The sequence below is a fragment of the Sciurus carolinensis genome, chromosome 2 (genome assembly GCF_902686445.1).
Source record: "Sciurus carolinensis chromosome 2, mSciCar1.2, whole genome shotgun sequence".
Lineage (NCBI taxonomy): Eukaryota > Metazoa > Chordata > Mammalia > Rodentia > Sciuridae > Sciurus > Sciurus carolinensis.
The window spans coordinates 92,458,199-92,474,851 of NC_062214.1; the positions used below are offsets into that span (position 1 = coordinate 92,458,199).

At 40.1% G+C, this 16,653-nt stretch overlaps 2 protein-coding genes across 4 annotated transcripts in view; one reads left to right on the plus strand and one right to left on the minus strand.

Annotated features, from left to right (window-relative positions):
- Positions 1 to 231: 231 nt before the first annotated feature.
- C2cd4a (C2 calcium dependent domain containing 4A) lies at positions 232 to 7,853 on the minus strand. 3 transcript variants are annotated; one of them, XM_047540743.1, is made up of 3 exons: positions 7,699 to 7,853; positions 1,878 to 2,251; positions 232 to 1,379 (listed from the first exon to the last, which is right to left on the minus strand). In XM_047540743.1, the coding sequence occupies exon 3, from the start codon at positions 1,333 to 1,335 to the stop codon at positions 244 to 246; it is 1,092 nt and encodes a 363-aa protein (XP_047396699.1). In that variant the 5' UTR covers positions 1,336 to 1,379; positions 1,878 to 2,251; positions 7,699 to 7,853; the 3' UTR covers positions 232 to 243. The 3 variants fall into 3 exon arrangements, with proteins under 3 accessions (XP_047396699.1, XP_047396700.1, XP_047396698.1); XM_047540744.1 differs by lacking the exon at positions 7,699 to 7,853 and having other exon boundaries at positions 1,878 to 2,305; XM_047540742.1 differs by lacking the exons at positions 1,878 to 2,251; positions 7,699 to 7,853 and having other exon boundaries at positions 232 to 1,535.
- A 143-nt stretch (positions 7,854 to 7,996) lies between these two features.
- Positions 7,997 to 16,653, plus strand: part of Vps13c (vacuolar protein sorting 13 homolog C) — a 170,463-nt gene continuing 161,806 nt past the window's right edge. Inside the window, 1 exon segment of the mRNA XM_047538497.1 lies at positions 7,997 to 8,110. Within this exon segment, the coding sequence (XP_047394453.1) occupies positions 8,011 to 8,110 (100 nt within the window). The 5' untranslated portion in view covers positions 7,997 to 8,010.

Genomic DNA, 16,653 nt, shown 5'->3' on the forward strand with positions numbered 1-16,653 from the left:
ATCTTATTTGGGAAACCTGCAGAACATCATTCCATTTGTTGAAAAGAATTATCAAGACATCGAAATACACAAAAATTTACATCCTTTACTGTGAAAGTCAATCCAATACCATCTCTGACAAAATTGGAGCGAAACGACGGCCTAATTAGAGAAACAAATACACATTTATTTTGTACAAAGCAGCTGTCAGTGTCCAAGAGCCCCCAGCATGAAAAACGCACCCGAGGGAGGGATACATAGTCCTCACAACAGCAGGAGGGAGCCCAGCAGCAGCTCGCCCTGGCCCAGCAAGCGACCCCGCTCCAGGCCGCGGCCCTTGTTCTCCACCTTGACGCGCACAGTCAGGTGGCGCACTTGGTCTTCCGTGAGCCCGTCAAAGTAGAAGTCCTGATCCAAGGAGAACTTGCGGCTCCGCCGCAGCACTGAGCTACGCTGCTTGCGCGTGGCACCCAGCGGCTGCAGGACCAGGCTGATGCGACAACCAACGGCGCGGGGCTCAGAGGTACCTCCTGCGAGGCCCTCGGGGCGCAGCAGCCGGATTCGGAGGCGCCCGCTACCTGGACAGTACTCGGCGACCAGGCGCAGGACGCAGCCGGCGTGGCCCAGAGCCACGGTGCCCTCGGCCTCTAGGAGCTTGGGCCTTGGGCCAGGGGCTGGGGCTGTGGGCAGGGAGGCGGCGCCACGCTTATCGTCATCGTCCTGGCTGGGGACTGAGCCGGCGCGAGACAAGCGGTGACTCCTTCGAGCCCGCAGCGCGCGGCTCAGCCGCATGTTGGGTGCGCGCAAGAGCCATCGGTCGCAGGGCCTTGGACAGATAGCGTCCCGGGGCGGACAGGGACAGAGGGGTGCCGCGGCAGGAGTCGCGTCTGGGGTTCGCAGGGGCAAGTCGGGAACGTCTCTTTTTCCGTTGTTGCCGTAGGTGTGCGCCCGGGGTCCAGGCACTGGCTGGGCTTCGGGCTGCTGCAGGAACACGGCGGCACCCGGATCCCCGAGAAAGAGCGACTCCTTGCGGCGCGTGTGCGGGCTCTCAAGCAGCGTGCAGAAGCCGTAGGCGGTGAGCGTGCGGGGCAGGTGAGGCAGCGAGAGCGCCGCCTGTGAGCGCGGGTCCCAATCGGTGAGGCCCGCGCCCTCGTTAGTCTCTGTATCTTCACCCCAAGAATTCCGGAACGTAGACGAGGTCAGATTGGGCGCAAGTCGCGGTGGGATGCAGAACTCGGGAATACGGTCGGGAGTGAGCACGTTTGCGCACGCCGTGGGCGAGCGGGCCCGGGCACGGCGGGCGCGACTCAGTAGAAGCCCCTCCCTGCCACGCAGTAGCCTCTCCAGACACCACATCTGGCGGCAGGTACCTATCTGCGTGACCCTCTCCTGGAGATGATCTGCAACGCACAAAGGCACATCAACTGACAGCGAGCACCGCAGAGAACAGCAAAATTTCTGTGGCGTTTTTTCTACTTCAGGGTGTTTCGCCCAGCCTCCCGCCACACAAGACAAATTGCATCTCACGTCCCTATCGCAAACCATTTTTCAGTGATTGAAAAACAATCATCCTCCCTGTCCTATCTCAACTCCTCTGTCAGGTACACTTAAGGAGCTTGTTGCTTTATTCTTCATCCGCTCTCTTTAACATAAGGCAAAAATTCTCAAAAATGTTGACTTCTAACTTTGGTCACTCCATCCTCGGTGCAGAGGCACTTTACTACGTACATTCGTTTCCTGAATCCTTCAGGGACTATTGCACTCCAATCCTCAGCTATAATTAACATAATATTTTATCCCCTCCAGGAAACACCTCTTCAAAAACCAAAATCCTCAGGAAACGGCCCCTCGCCCCCGGGTTGAATTAAGCATGCCACCGCTGGGTCCCCCTCAGGTACCTGGGGTTCAGAGTCAGATGGTTCTTGCACGGTTCTGCCTGGGAGAGGCACGTAGCCTCAGAGAAATTCAAAGCGCCCGCGGCGGAGTTCAGCACCGGTGTCCTAGGACAGCTGATGTGAGGCTTTATACCTGCTGTGGAGCCAGCTGCCTGGTAACCTGATGCCAGGCCCTTCCGTCTCTGCCACGTGGCTTGAATTTGCTGAGCAGATCCTGGAGTCAGTTCTTTCCCCTGCTTGGGGTGAAGGTATTCTCGGTAACCCTGAACAATTTCGTTTGATGCTCAAGAGGATTAAGTCTTGACTATATCGCAGAGTTATTGTGAGGATCGATGGACAAAGTGAACATGAATGCATAAGAAGCTCCCTACAAGCACCTTTCAAAAGAAACAAAAGTGGGGTTTGTCTTACTCTTACCTAATACCCTATCCCAAATCCAGCCATCCCACTGCCAAGCTTTCGAAGTTCTTTACTTGCTTTCCGGTTTTCAGTTCTGGTTTTAGATTTGTTGATTTTAAATTACTCTGAATTTAGGGGGAAGATATGGAAACGTTCCATATCTTGACCTGGGTGGGGCTACAGGGGTGTATCCATATATAACCATCCAGTGTACATTTGAGATTAGAAATTTTATTGTATTATAAAATTTTCAATTAAAAAAAACACAACTTATTTCTTAAATCATGTGTGCTGATCTTGGGTTAGGAAAAATATACTGCCAAATATATGGACTGTTGGAATTATCCTTTAACCTGTTTATTCTGTAAGAGAGCAGATAGCTTGGGCTGAAAGAGATCTGAGGCATTTTGTTCAGGGTTTGGATGTATATTTCTAAGATACTGCCTTGCAAACTGTTTCTCCAAATATTGTATGCAGTAAATTGAATTCATGCAAAGGGGACTTTAGGATAGGGCATGTGTATTTTATTTCCAGCATGTGTAGGCACTGTACTAGATAATTTACATAGTTTCTAGAATTGTCATAGAAATCCTGTGAATTCTGATCGTCCTTGTATTATAAATGAAAACTGAGCTCAGAGATGAAGTAACTGGTCTATGGTCACAAAGTGATGGCAGATGGAGGAAATAAATAATACTAATGAGTAGTAAATGCATTGTTTGGGGGGTTAATTTCATATAATAATATAAAATATTATGTACCATGCTTGGAACATAACATGCTGCTAAATTCATACAATCAGTGATTATTCATGATAAATACAGTGGGAACATTGTAAATGATTAAGAAAATTGAGTCTGAAATCATATCGGATTTTGATTCTAGAATGGTAGGTTACTATGAGCAAGTTACCTAACCTAAGCCCAAGTGTCAAGCACTTACACCTATAGCATTGTCATGAACATAAAATAATGCATATGAAGAGTTTAGCATAGAGCCTGCCATTCACAATGTTAGATATAGTTATTATTATTTGCAGAAAAAAATACTTAAATGCTTAGTTCATTCATTCATTGAAAGTAGTATGTATTGAATGCTTCCTGGGTTCCAGCCACCATGCTGGGCAGGTGGATCCAGGCTGCACCAGATCATATCATTTGTGTATGTTCATCAGAAGAGGGATGAAATGATGAAGATAAAATACTTGAATTCCAAATAGCTGAGGCAGAAATGAAAAGAGACTATTGAATACCATATAATTAATCTGGGAGGCAAGATTGAAGGGTCCCTGGGTTTACCATGCCATTAGCTAACTACTTCTTTGTCTTGATATCAGCTCTACTCCTGGTCAAAATTCTTGGGTTAGGGAAAAATCTGTGGGAGATTTATCAAATTATATGATTCAAGGCCATGTGTATTTGTTCTGACTCAACTTTCCTCAGGAGACAAACTGCTGTTAGTCTGTAAGAGCAGAATTCTTTTAACTCTGGTTAAAATGATAAGGAGCACAAATCAGAGCTTATACTTTGAGTTGGCTAAATTGTTAATCAAGTTCATAATCTTTTTGAATCCAAATCATAAAATGGAAGTAGTAATATCTAGATATAACACTGTTATGAGGTCTAAAAAAGTATGTATGAAAATTCTTGATAGGTAGCAAGTGCTGGCTAAAAGCTGCTATTAATAATATTATTATTATACCCATTTGCTTGGCCAGGGATTAGCTGATTCACACAAAGATTCCTTTAAAAAACATTTCTCTGCCCAGCCAAGCAAAGCAGATTTGCGCGTCTTAAAAATAATTCACCTTCTTCACTAATTCCTTAAGTAAGCATTTCCTGTACAGCATTTCCTGAAAACAGTAGAGATGAGCCCTCATGTTCCTGGTCCTCTCTGACCACATTAATCCTTACGTTTTACTTAACAGGGAAGCATAAGTTACCAGTACTTGGGAGGATGGTGTAATAGGGTCAGGCCAAGTGCCTGGAACACACAAATCTACTCAGAGGAAGACTGTGGTTGTTCTGAGCTTACAGGTGTAGCCATAGGAACATCCAGTAATGGAGCTGGAAAACAATTCTGTGAAGTGAACATAAATAGATTACACATCATTGAGACTGGAGGTTCTCTCAGAGTAAAAGTAAACTATTCAATGGGAAGAGGGGGATGAGGAGAGGTTGGTGAATGGGTACAATGCAAGAAAGGCAGTACAAGTTGTAGGGTTCTATGGCACAGAAGGGTGAATATAGTGAACAATAATGCATTGTATATCTCAAAATGACTGGGAGGAGAGGAACTTTGAATATACTCACCATAAAGAAATGATAAAAAATTTAAGGTGATGGATGCATTAATTACCCTGATTACATCATTTCTCAATGTATACATGATTCAATACATCACTTCGTACCTTATTAAAGTATAAACTTACTATGTGTCAATCAAAATAAGAATAAAAAATCAGACTTACAAAAATAGTACACAGGAGACTGGGTGTCAAGGAAAATAAGAAGGGAGTTTACAGCTAATAAAGTAACTGGTGTTTTAACTTATAAATTTCATCCAATCCAATAGAATATACAATATGGAGTCTTGGAATGAACACATATTAGGGAGTCAAAACGTGGGTTTAAGCTCTGACAGTCACTGATTTTCCTGGCACTCAGTCTTCTACCTGTCAAATGAGGGGGTTGGATTAACCAGATGGTCTCTAAGCTTCCCTCTGGTTCTTATACTGTTACCTACTCCTGGGCTTTCTCCTAGTTAATCTTTCTAAGTTTTCTTTTTCTTTTCCTTCTCCTTCTTCCCCTCCTACCTACCCCTGGCCTGCCCTTTGTTGTTATTGTTGCTTTGTTGTCTTTTTTTTTTTTTTTTAGTACTGGGGATTGAACATAGGGGTGCTCTACTACTGAGCCACATACCCAACCCTTTTTTATTTCTTGAGATCGGGTCTTCCTAAATTGCCCAGGGTAGCCTTGAACTTCCAATCCTCCTCCTGCCTCAACCTCTTGAGTAGCTGGTATTACAGGTATGTGCCAACATGCCCAGTTCCTTACTAAGTTTTCATACAATCCATGCTCTCATGGTTTGTACTCTTTCTCCGGTATTTCCTTTAATTCCTAAATTCCCCCTCTTTTTCTCCAAAACCTGCAGGGTTGGTTGGGGAATGGGATATGAGTGTGAGTTAGTGTGAAGTTAGAATTTTTTTTCTTTAACAAAAATTTTAAGAGTTGTTAACTTTTAAACCATCCCCTACTTTTGACTTTTTTTGAACAGAAATAATTTTACTAATCTCTTTTATTGTTCATTCCTCATTGCAGTTGTTTTGTAATTGCCTTTTTTACTGTCCTTTGCATTTTTTTTTTTTCCAGTGCTGGGGACTGAACCCAGGGCCTCATGCATACCAGACAAGTGTTCTATCACTGAGCTACACCCCTAGCCCCTTCTCATTGTTCTTCAGCTGGAATGAAGGTTAAGATCTATAATCACTAGAATGTTGATTTTCTTCAGTTAGCCTCTGCATCAAATTTCTTTTTGGTACATTAGGGTGATAATGGTGATTCTTGACATTAGTTTTGCTTGTTTTAAATTGGGACCATAAACTTCTGATTTCTGGAGGCATATAAAAATTTATCAAAACAAGACAATAATGGAAAATGTTAAAATTTAAAAGCTATATGATTAAGTTTGTAGTATTTGATAATAACGTTACGTATACTAAAATTTTTGAGCTGAATTTTCCACCTTGAAAACTTTTACTCTGCCATTAGTCTTTCAAAGGAAGATCTCTGAGAGTTACTAATAGCCAGGTAGTGATTAAACTGTATAATTACTGACAGAGGAAAGGGTGGGAGTGCTCAGGGAAGGTAAGGAAATTAACACCTGCTCTGTTTTGGGTAAGGTATTTAATTTTTGTCCATAATGGGAACAATGCCTACCTTGCCGTAATAATATGAAAATTCATGAGGTTTAAATAAAAACATAATAAAATGGAATGAAGCATAGAAGAGCACATTTACATTATTCTCTCAACATTATAGAAGTGTAAGGGATGAATACATAAGGCATTAGTATTGCTCACTTAACCCACAAGATTGTGTCTTTTTCACTTACTTGACCATGCCACGATGCCAGTGCTGGCTTTCATATTGTCTTTCATTGTTGTTCATACATCCTTGCATTATTTTCTTTTTATGGTATATGCTGTATCTCAACCAGAACATACATTATTTCTTTACACTTGCCTCAGTGTACAATGTGAATGTACAAAGGGTGAGGGATGGTTAGGGAGTATTAGAAAGAACTTGGGGACAAAGTGAAGAGGGTGTTCTAAACATTTTATTGGAAATGTTTGAGTAGGTGACTAATCTGAATTTACCTGTGCTTTGAGAAATTAACTCTCATGTTATTGTGAAGAAAAGACTGGAGAAAGGAAAAACTGAAGGCCATTTAGGAGGTTAACTGTATGGCCTATGGGAAATATAAGAATTTAGAAAATATGGCAAAAGCACAACAGACAGGCTATTAATTGATTGTATATGAAGGATGGAAGTTCCAACTGCCTTCTAGGTATTTTGTCTGTACGACAGCAATAAAAAAAGGTTAAGGCTTTATTTTGTGTGACGGGAGTGGAAGACAGAGGTAGATGTTGGTACTGCCTAGCACCCTGGTTCGTTGTAGTTGTTTTAAGTTTCCTTTCTTTCATTTCCAATAGATTTTAAAGAAATGATTTTTCTTTTAGGTCCTGTACAAGCCTGGTTTGTTCAAAAGCAATACGTACTGTCTTTCCAGACATTACCTCTACCTTGCAGCCAAGTATTTAATAAATGCTTGTGACTACAGATAATCTTAGCTATGTATTAGGTTTCTGTTTAATGTATCACAACAGCTTTTTGAAATAAACTTTAGAAAGAAACCCTCCAGGTCTTTAAGGGGAATTAGCTTGTCAGTGGGCGCTTACATTTCACAAGGGTGGAAAGTCCTTGCAGTATAAAACCCGCGCGTTCAATATCTTGCCTCAGTAGAGGCAGTTCAATGACAGCGTGGGCAAAGTGGATAAACGTGTACCCCAGAGTTAAAGAAACAAAGTAAAGAGATCTTTATTTTCGTGCATATTCAGTTCCCATTCTGCCATCTTGATGCGGTTTTGTCCCTCCTCCTCCCGCTTTTAAATTAAAGTGTCTTCAAGAAGAAAAAAGCGGAGGCCTTCTGCTGGCGGAGGAGGAGGCCAGCAGCACAAGAACTCGTGGACTCGCCCCACCTGGTGCTCGGAGAAAAGGGTGGTGGCCTGGGACACGCCCAGCTCGGATCACGGGCCCCAGAGTGCGGGGATAGGCGCCTCAGAGCTGCTTTCCCCGGGGCGGTGGGCTCCGCGGGGCCCGAGGTCTGCAGCAGGCGCGCGCGGGGAAGCAGAGCGGATACGTACACGTCCTTGAGCTCCCTTCTTTTTTTCTCCAATGTCCTCCTCTCACACAGGCCCTTAGGACACGGCGGTCAGGACCCGCCTGGAACGCCCCTCTGCCCGCTGCACAGAGGTGTCCAGCAGCTGTGGCCGCCGAGTCCCGCAGGGCCCACGTGCCTCGGCCGCGGCGGAGGCGCGCCTGCGCACGGGCGAGATCACGCGCGCGGCGCGGGGGCGGGCCGGCGCTGGAGGGGCTGTCATTCGCGGCGCGGGTCGCCGCCCTCAGCTGCGCAGGGCGGTTCCGGCTCCTCCCTCTCCCACTGCCTCGGCCCCACCATGGTGCTGGAGTCGGTGGTCGCGGACCTGCTGAACCGCTTCCTGGGGGACTATGTGGAGAACCTGAACAAGTCCCAGCTGAAGCTGGGGATCTGGGGCGGTAAGCGCGAGGGCGCTGGGGCCCACGCCAAAGGCTCCCGTCGTCCGGCCCCTGCCCGGGCCCTGGTTCCTAGCTGCCAGAGACTCCGCTTCAGAGGGCTCTAGTGGGCCCTCTGGGTGCGGCAGGTGTGGGGCGCTGGAGGCCTGTGCCTGCTGCCGCCTGGGGCTCCGGGGATGCGCAGGAGCTGGTCCGCGCTACTGGAATTCCCACCTTTCCGGTCCTTTCGGTCGCCGCCCCGCCCACCTCGGGGGTCCCCTTGGGCTCTACAGTATAGAAAAAGCCCTTTCTGCTATGGCACCCGGAGCTCAGAGCTCCTTGGTCATGAACGCTGTCAGCAAGGAAAAAGAAAATTGAGTTCCTTAGCCTTTTTTAAGAAGCAGGAACTGACTTTCTTCTTTACAGGATAGTAGGGTTTGGGAAGGGATTGGCAGGGGAAGGTCGTTAAGAAAGGTGTGTCCGTAGGGACTCTTCTTAATGCTTTCAGATCCCAAGAGTGATTTTTTCCCCCCTTAGTATTTAGTTTTCCCTCAACACGAAGAGGACTTTCAGTTTTGTTGTGGAGAGTAAGAGATATTCAAGTCATAAGCAGCAGCATCATTAATTAGGTGCCTTCTTGGTTTCATGCCCAGGGTGTATTGCCAACGTTTTATCCTGGAGATTAAGTCTATAAAAGAAAATGAGTAGTATGCTTGTGAGATTTTCAAAAAACTTATTTACACGAATCACGTGTTAAGCTTTAGCGATATTGGAAGTATGTTCTTACTCTACACAAGAGTTGGGAATTTCGCCAGCTTTGGAGGGAAATCCAAAAAACAGCTTTTGTGGATGAGAGTGCTTTTGATTTTGTCAACGAATATACTCTATCATAATAGAGCCATGGTGGCTGTTCAGCACTGGACATGTGGCTAGTGCGAATTGCGATGTACTCCAAGTATAAAATTCATATTGTTTTGAATATGAGCTTTTCTCTAAGGAAGTGGGAGAAAAATAAAAATGATGGAAGAGCTCATTAATAATTTTTTATGTTGATTATGTGTCGTAATGGCATCTGAATATATTGGGTTAAATTAGATGTATTATTAAAGTTTGTTTCCCTTGTTTCTTTTTACTTTGTGTTTTAGCTCGGCTCCTAAAATTTATTGTTGTGTATGTGGACCACATATTGGGCAATGCTGTTGTAGAACCAGGAGTGATGCCCTGAATTGTGGAGGAGCCTGTTTTTTTAATAGGTTAATCATCATTTGGTTGGTTCACTGGGGTTTGCCCAATAGTAAATACTTTGCTTAACCCCCACCAATATAATGTAAAATAAAGGAAAATAAAAGCTACATTTAAGGAATTAAATGCCCAGTGCCTTTTGCAGAAATCAAATGTTTTCTTTGGAATGTGGATAGTAATATGAGTCTTTCCTTGTATGTTGTGAACATTTGAAATCTGAAAAAGCATATGCTTCTAGGCCATTTACCTTACTGGGCCTTAGTTTCATTAATTTAAACCACAGGAAAAAATGTTTTAAAATTTTGAAACGTTTGAATCATTCCAGACAATATGATAGTTCCTTGTAACTATACCAGTTTTAGCAAGTGATAATATTGTGCTATAATTACCTCTGACTTAAAAAAAAAAGAAAGAAAATAGGTATAGTCTAAGATTCTTTCATACCAAATAGTCTCCTTTGAAATTAGAGGTTGTAGTAGGTACCATCTGAGGTTCCTTCCAATGTCAGTAGTCTGATTCTGACTATATACATTTTTACTGTAGCATTGAGGAGAATACTACCTGAATATTTTGAACTTTTTCAGAACTGAAATTAAGGTGCCCTGATTTTATGTAATTGTCCCCCACCCATACCAACCTTGCTGGGTTCAAGGAATGGAGACTTTTCATCCTGTCCTCCCCCCACACCAGTGATAACTTATAGACCTGATCACTTCTTTCACACTTTGTGTCCATTGATGGTCCCATCAGGGATTCTCTCAGCTGTCAGAGGTCTATAAAGTTTTGTTACCTTTAATTTTTGTAGTTGCTATAAAGAAAGTTAGAAGTCTTGAACATTTACAGTTATTTCTCAACATATTGTCTATGTAGTTCTAGTTCCTCTTAAAATAGAAAGGCAAATATCAATGTCGGTTATTTCTGTTTTTTGAAAATAAGCCAAAGAAATTTGTATTGAATGTTTTAGGGCAGACAAATGAGAAAATTAATTTAATGAAATAGCTGGTATTTGGGACAACTGTGGTGTTGATAAGGTTCACAAAGAATTTAACATTTTATATAGTCTTATTTGAAAACTATTTGCAATAGCAAAATAAGGTTTACATGTTTATAGAGTTTGATTTTTAGTTTTTTCTTATTGAATTTTTAAGTCTTGAGAAAGAGAAAAATTCATCCTGTATAAATTTCATATGCCTGATCTTGCTTTTTTTTCTAGATAAACTACATTGATACTTCGTAATTGGAGTATTTGACTAGTGTAAGACACTGGTTTTCAATCAGGGTGACTTTGCTCCCCAGGGAGTGTATTTGGCTATATCTGAGACATTTTTAGTTGTCACACTGTGAACACAGGTGGGTATATCCCGGGGATACTTCTGAACATCCCATAGTATAGGGAACATTTCTCTGCAGAATTATTCAGCCTCAAATGTAAGTTGAGAAACCCTGGTCTAATGGGAATATGGAGTGTTTTCGTGTTTATAGGCATTCTGGACACCTTAGTAAGGAGTGAAGGATGGACTTTGAGGAAGTATATATTATTCTTATGAAATCTCTAATTTGAAAGAAAGAGATGTCTTTAAAAGTTACCAAAAGGTATCATGTCAGTAAAAAATTCATAATGTTTTCTTGGATGATCTCAGAAAGTAAATAAATATTGTGTTACCTTGATTTGAAAGATTGTTCTGTGCATACATTCATCATATATAGCATTCACAATGAAATCCATATTAAAGGAAATGTTGCAGAGTGAGAATGCGGAAAACTTGAAATGTCTAGAATTAGTATGTATACTCCAGATATTGCTATTAAAATTTGGAGAAGCAAAAAACTAATGAAAACACCAAAACCAAACAACCAAAACCCCTTTTCTTTTTATTTTATCCTTAAATAAAAAAAATTAATGCCAAATAATTCCTCTGTACTGTTAAAAGTGATTTAAGCATAATGCCATTAAAAAAACTCTTCCTGTTGTAGAAAAATGAAGTCTTGATTGGAGGAACCTGGACAAAATGGATGTATAACACCCACTGTAATATGATGTGAAATGCTTTGTAATTGTTGATATTACTGATAGTAGTGATAAACCTAGCTGAGTGATGGAAAACAGCCTTATTTGTTCTATTTTATTTTCACAAGTCTGTTTCTTTTAACTTCCAATTTCTGGGGTTTTATATTCAATAGTATGTAGAGCTAACATTACAAATTTAAATATTTCTTAACCCTGAAATTTCTTTAAAAAAAACCTATTTGCATTTGAATTTAAACTTAACAATACTTATATTACTTACTAGCTAGTTTGTAAATTAGATTGTCAGTGGTTCAGAAAAGTCCCTGGTGGGCATGTGCTGCCTAAGCAGATAGGAAGGTTTATCTAGGTTTTTGTTGCCCACAAGCTGGTACCAGGAGATAAATTGTACAGCCCTTAGCTATTTGAGGTGTGTCCAGGATATAATTGTTTTAAGAGTAACATATATTTGAAAAGGTATGTTGAAATGCTAGATCTTTTGCAATTTGTTTTAAGTAGTATTGGTGCAACATAGAATCAGTTTTATTTTTCAAAGTGATTTTACTGTGGAGGAGCAGGAAAATTCTCCATTCAGAACTCTGTGGCTCTCCCCTCCCTTGGGCTAGTGGAATAAACTAGAGACCGTGATGTGTTGGATGCAAGGGTGGCTGTTGTGACCAGGAATAGGGCCAGGTGGTGTGCAAGCCAAGCTCTGCCTGTACTGTTTATTGTATTGCCTTCACCCCACCCCTACTTCCCCCTCAACTGCCAGTGGCAGGTATAGTATCCCCTGTTTGGGACCAAAATTGTTTTGTAATATTTTTTAGAATATTTGTATATACATAATGATATTTGTTGGGGATGAGTCTCAAGCCTAAACACAAAATTTGTTTGTATTTCATATTTACCTTAGACATGTAGTCTGAATGTAAGTTTTTAAATAGTACTTTTAGTGTATCTATGTTTTAATTTTGTTGTCACATGAAGTCAGGGGTGGAACTTTCTGTGGCATCATGTCAGCACTCAGAAGATTTGGAACTTTTGAATGCTTTTGGATTTCAAATTTTTAGTTTAATGATGTTCAGCCTGTATTTTTGGAGCAGAGCAGCATAAGGAAGGAGAATGAGCACCAGACCAGGAATGAGGAAATCTGCCTTCTAATTCTTCAACTCTGGTACTGCCCAGTTGTTTTTGGCAATCACGGATCAGTGACTATTTGTTTCTTATCTATAAATGAAAGAGTTGGACCAGGTCTTCTCTACTGGCTTTAAACTTCTGTGATTTGAATAAGGCCTGAGCAGTCCAAGCTCTTCATTAGTAAGTGGTACTGCCACTGCTTCTGCATTCATAGTGAGAAATGGTAGTCAAGTAATATACATTTATTTTTCCTTTTTGTTCTTCACTTGGTACTGGTGAGTACATCACTCATACTTCACAGTCATAAATAGTTCATAAATTCATGATGGTAGTTAGGACAGCTTGAGAATGAAAGAAAAAAGCAGGTTTTTTTTTTCTCTTTGCTTTAACACATAAAAAGTATCAGTATTTACATATTTCTAAACCTATAGAGGGAGTTTTTAAAAATAATTCTTTTCTCCAGGCCAATGCTTGGTGTAATGGAGGTCTCCTTTCTTATTAGCTTGTTCTATATTAAATAAAGATTTCAATGCCATAGAGTGGTATACTATCAATTAAAGCAATGCTTAAAAACTTAAGCTGGAAATCACTCTCCACATATTTAAATACCATCATTAATTAAAAATTTATTCCTTTTCTAGAAATTCTAGAGCTGAGAATTAGTACTTTGGTAACCATTCTGCTAGAAAGCTCCTCTGCACTGCTCACCATGGTAACATTCCTAAAGTGCATTGGAAAGGAGAAAGTTCAGTGGTGACATTGTAGCTTTCTACCTTTCTTGGCCAAGACTTCCTGTTTCAATAGGGAAATGGAAAGAGTAAGAGTCTATATTGTCTCCAGCACAATCACGTGAGACCTCCTGTTAACAGCAATCTGGATTGGTTAATTTGGAGTGAATAGCAAGAGTCATTTGAAATGAATCTGTTTTCTCTGTTTTCTTCAGTATTTACTAAAACATGAGTCATTAAAATTGATTCATGGTTTAAAAGATTTCAGTAATTTAACTTACTTCCTTGAAAAATGATATACTTTCAGGTAAGTAATGAATGCAGTGTTATACATAATAGAAATCCTAAATAAAAATAAGTACATAGCACTATATATCCCCCCTATTATTTTACAATATGCAAAGCTAGTTGGATAGAATTAGGATATGGTATTTTTGTTTGTCACTTTGTTTTTAATCACAGCTTTGAATTAATCTCTGTTTTATATTAAAATCATCGACCAGGGAATCAGAAGACATAGGTTCTATTCTTAGTACTGCCTCAAGAAGTTGTATAACCTTTGACAAATCACCTCATCTCTTGAGACTTCAGCTCGTATTTGTGAGGGGGATTAAATTTAAAGATCTGCTTGGTTTTGAATAGTTCTAAAGCAGAACTTGTAAATTTCTGTCTTGTTTTAAGAAAAGGGTAAACTTTTAAATCATAAAAAAAGGACCTATTTGTAGTGCCATCTCCTGCCTAAGTTTCTCCCTACAACACTCTTTCTTCTGTTAGTGCTCCTTACAGTCCCTTGACTGGATCCTATTTTGGCTTATAATACTCTTATACAAATTTTAGTTACCCTTTTTATTTTGGATTTTTTTCACATCTCTATTAAATTGCAGAGATCAGAAGTGAAACCTGCAACTACACATCTCTCAGTGTTAAATCTGATTCCTGTTTGATATCCAATCAAATATATTTGATTGGAAATATATTTACCAAGAAAATATATTTACCGTCTGGATTGAAATCCTGTACTCTGCTTTGCTATTTGGAAGAGAATGTGGTGTTATTGACATACCATTGAGCATCAGAAGATTTGAGCATTGGCTCTGCAATCTGCTGGGTTGTCTTAGCTTCTTAGACTCCTTGTGTAACTTCATGAAATCTCAGTTTCTCTTTTTTAATATATATGTCGCACCTCCTGCCCAGGAGGCTATGAGGATTCAGTAATGTAACAGATCTGAAAGTGTTTTCTTAAATATGTTTATGTTTTTATTGTAATTATTTCCACCCCAGTATTATATGCATCCTAAATCAGTTAAGTCAGTTTTTATTAAGTGCCTACTATGAGGAAAATTAGTAAGAAGTTCATAATTAGGTTAGAGATTTACATAAGAATGATTTAACCTAAACTTCTGTGAAAGTTCAGAAGGATTATTTTCAGCTGGAGGCATTTAATATCAGCACTATATTTCTTACATTTATTTTATTGGCAATTATGTGTTTTCAAAACCATTCTTGGATTTAGGCAAAGTTGTTCCATATTATGTCAGCTTCATTTAATTTTTATTCATAAATATACTAACTTTGTTGTTTTCTGTAATTTAGCAAGTATTTCTTATTTTGTGTCTTTGTTTTTTAGATGATTAACCCTTGGTGTCATTTACTAATTTAATGAATTTACTTTCACTTCCGTCTTCTGGTTCATTAACAAAGATTATTAGATAAGTTTTGATTCAGGATTCACTGTTTTAGGGTACTTCTTCAAGATTGACTTTGACACTTTATGTGTAACTTTCCAATAGTGTGTGTTCATCCAAATGTTTGTAGTTTATTCCTGAGAATTGTGTGGAGTCTTCTCTGAAGCTCAGAATGTACCTGTTCCTTACTCTCGGGGTTTGGACCTGACAATCCAGCATAGGAGGCCACTTCACAGTGCTTCCCATGTTGTCCATCTCCTTAGTCTCTTTGAATGGGTTGAGATTTAAGATCCATCTGACTGTGAGATTGGCTTTAGTGCTTTCCTTGCTGGCAGAGTCAAGTGTATTTATCTCCAATTATTAGTCATCATGTCTGTTTTTTTTTTCCCCCTTAAGATTAAGCACGGATATTTATTCTTTCTTTAGTTTTTCAGGAGCTTGCTATGACTAGTGTGTGTTCTTCCTTCCAGTGATCTGGCTTCAGTTACTTGTATGTGTGTGGAATTATTAGGTTATCTTGAAGGAAAACTAAATCATTTCTCAATGTTCAGCTAAATTTAAAATGGTTATTTGGGGAGGTCTGTTTTAACCGTACTATAAATTATTTTTATTTAGTTGGAGTTTTTAGCATTTATAACATATGCATGAAACTGTTACTGTCAGAGCAACATGTAGTGTGGTACACTTGCTAGACAGTGCCTTGCCTACATAGGGCACTCATCTGCTGGTTGAAGGAATGAATGCACTTTTACCCCTATAGGCCAGAGCTGGTGTTAGTCTGAAATCTGCTGCTGTTCCTCCCTTCTCTTTGTTTTAGGACTAGCAGCTCCTCCTTCAGTGCAAATAACTTATAGAATGATATTGTTATAGTTACTGTTTGTTAGATAACATTGATATTTTTCAGAGAGGAAGTATGCATTTGTTTGTTAGACTCTAGGCCGCAAAATTGATAGTTCTCTGTTATTTTTATATGTCTGTGGATATTAGAGGTAGGAAAATTTATATAAAAATATTGATGTATTGATATTAGAATTTGTTTTAGTTCCCCATTTCCCTTATTATAATTTGTATAATAATTTCACATAAAAGTAATATCTGATTATTATAAAAACTAGAAAATAATGAAAACCACTAAAAAAGCCATCCTTAATCTTACCTCCCAGTGATAATCATTTATAATGTTAGTCTTTCTAAATATACATGTTTAACTTTGTTAACCATATTGTCACATTCAGCATTCTCCATCTTAAATACCACTTATTGCTTTATCAAAGAACCAAAGTTCACTGCAATGCAAATAGCTGTCTTGTTTTTGTTTGTTTCTTTGGCACGAAGGATTGAATCCAGGGGCACTCAATCACTGAGCCACATCCCCAGACCTTTTTATTTTTTATTTTGAGATGGGGTTTTGCTAAGTTGCTTAGGGCCTTGATAAGTTGCTGAGGCTGAATTTGAACTTGCAATTCTCCTGCCTCAGCTTCCTGAGCCACTGGGATTACAGGTGTGCACCACCTCACATGGCGAAACAGCCATCATTTTATAAGGACATTTATATTTTTACACATATTATGTTAGTGCTTTAACAAGTGTTATAAAAGTTCATCTTATTGCAGATAACTTCTGAATTTTCTGGTGGCACTTGAGTCACCATTTGGGAGTCCCTGAGTAGAACAGTCAAAAACTCAAGCAGGTCTGAAAGTCTCCACTTGAATCTTTGATCTTGTTGAGTTTGAATGGCTTCAAATGTTCAGTGGTACTTGTGAAAATCCC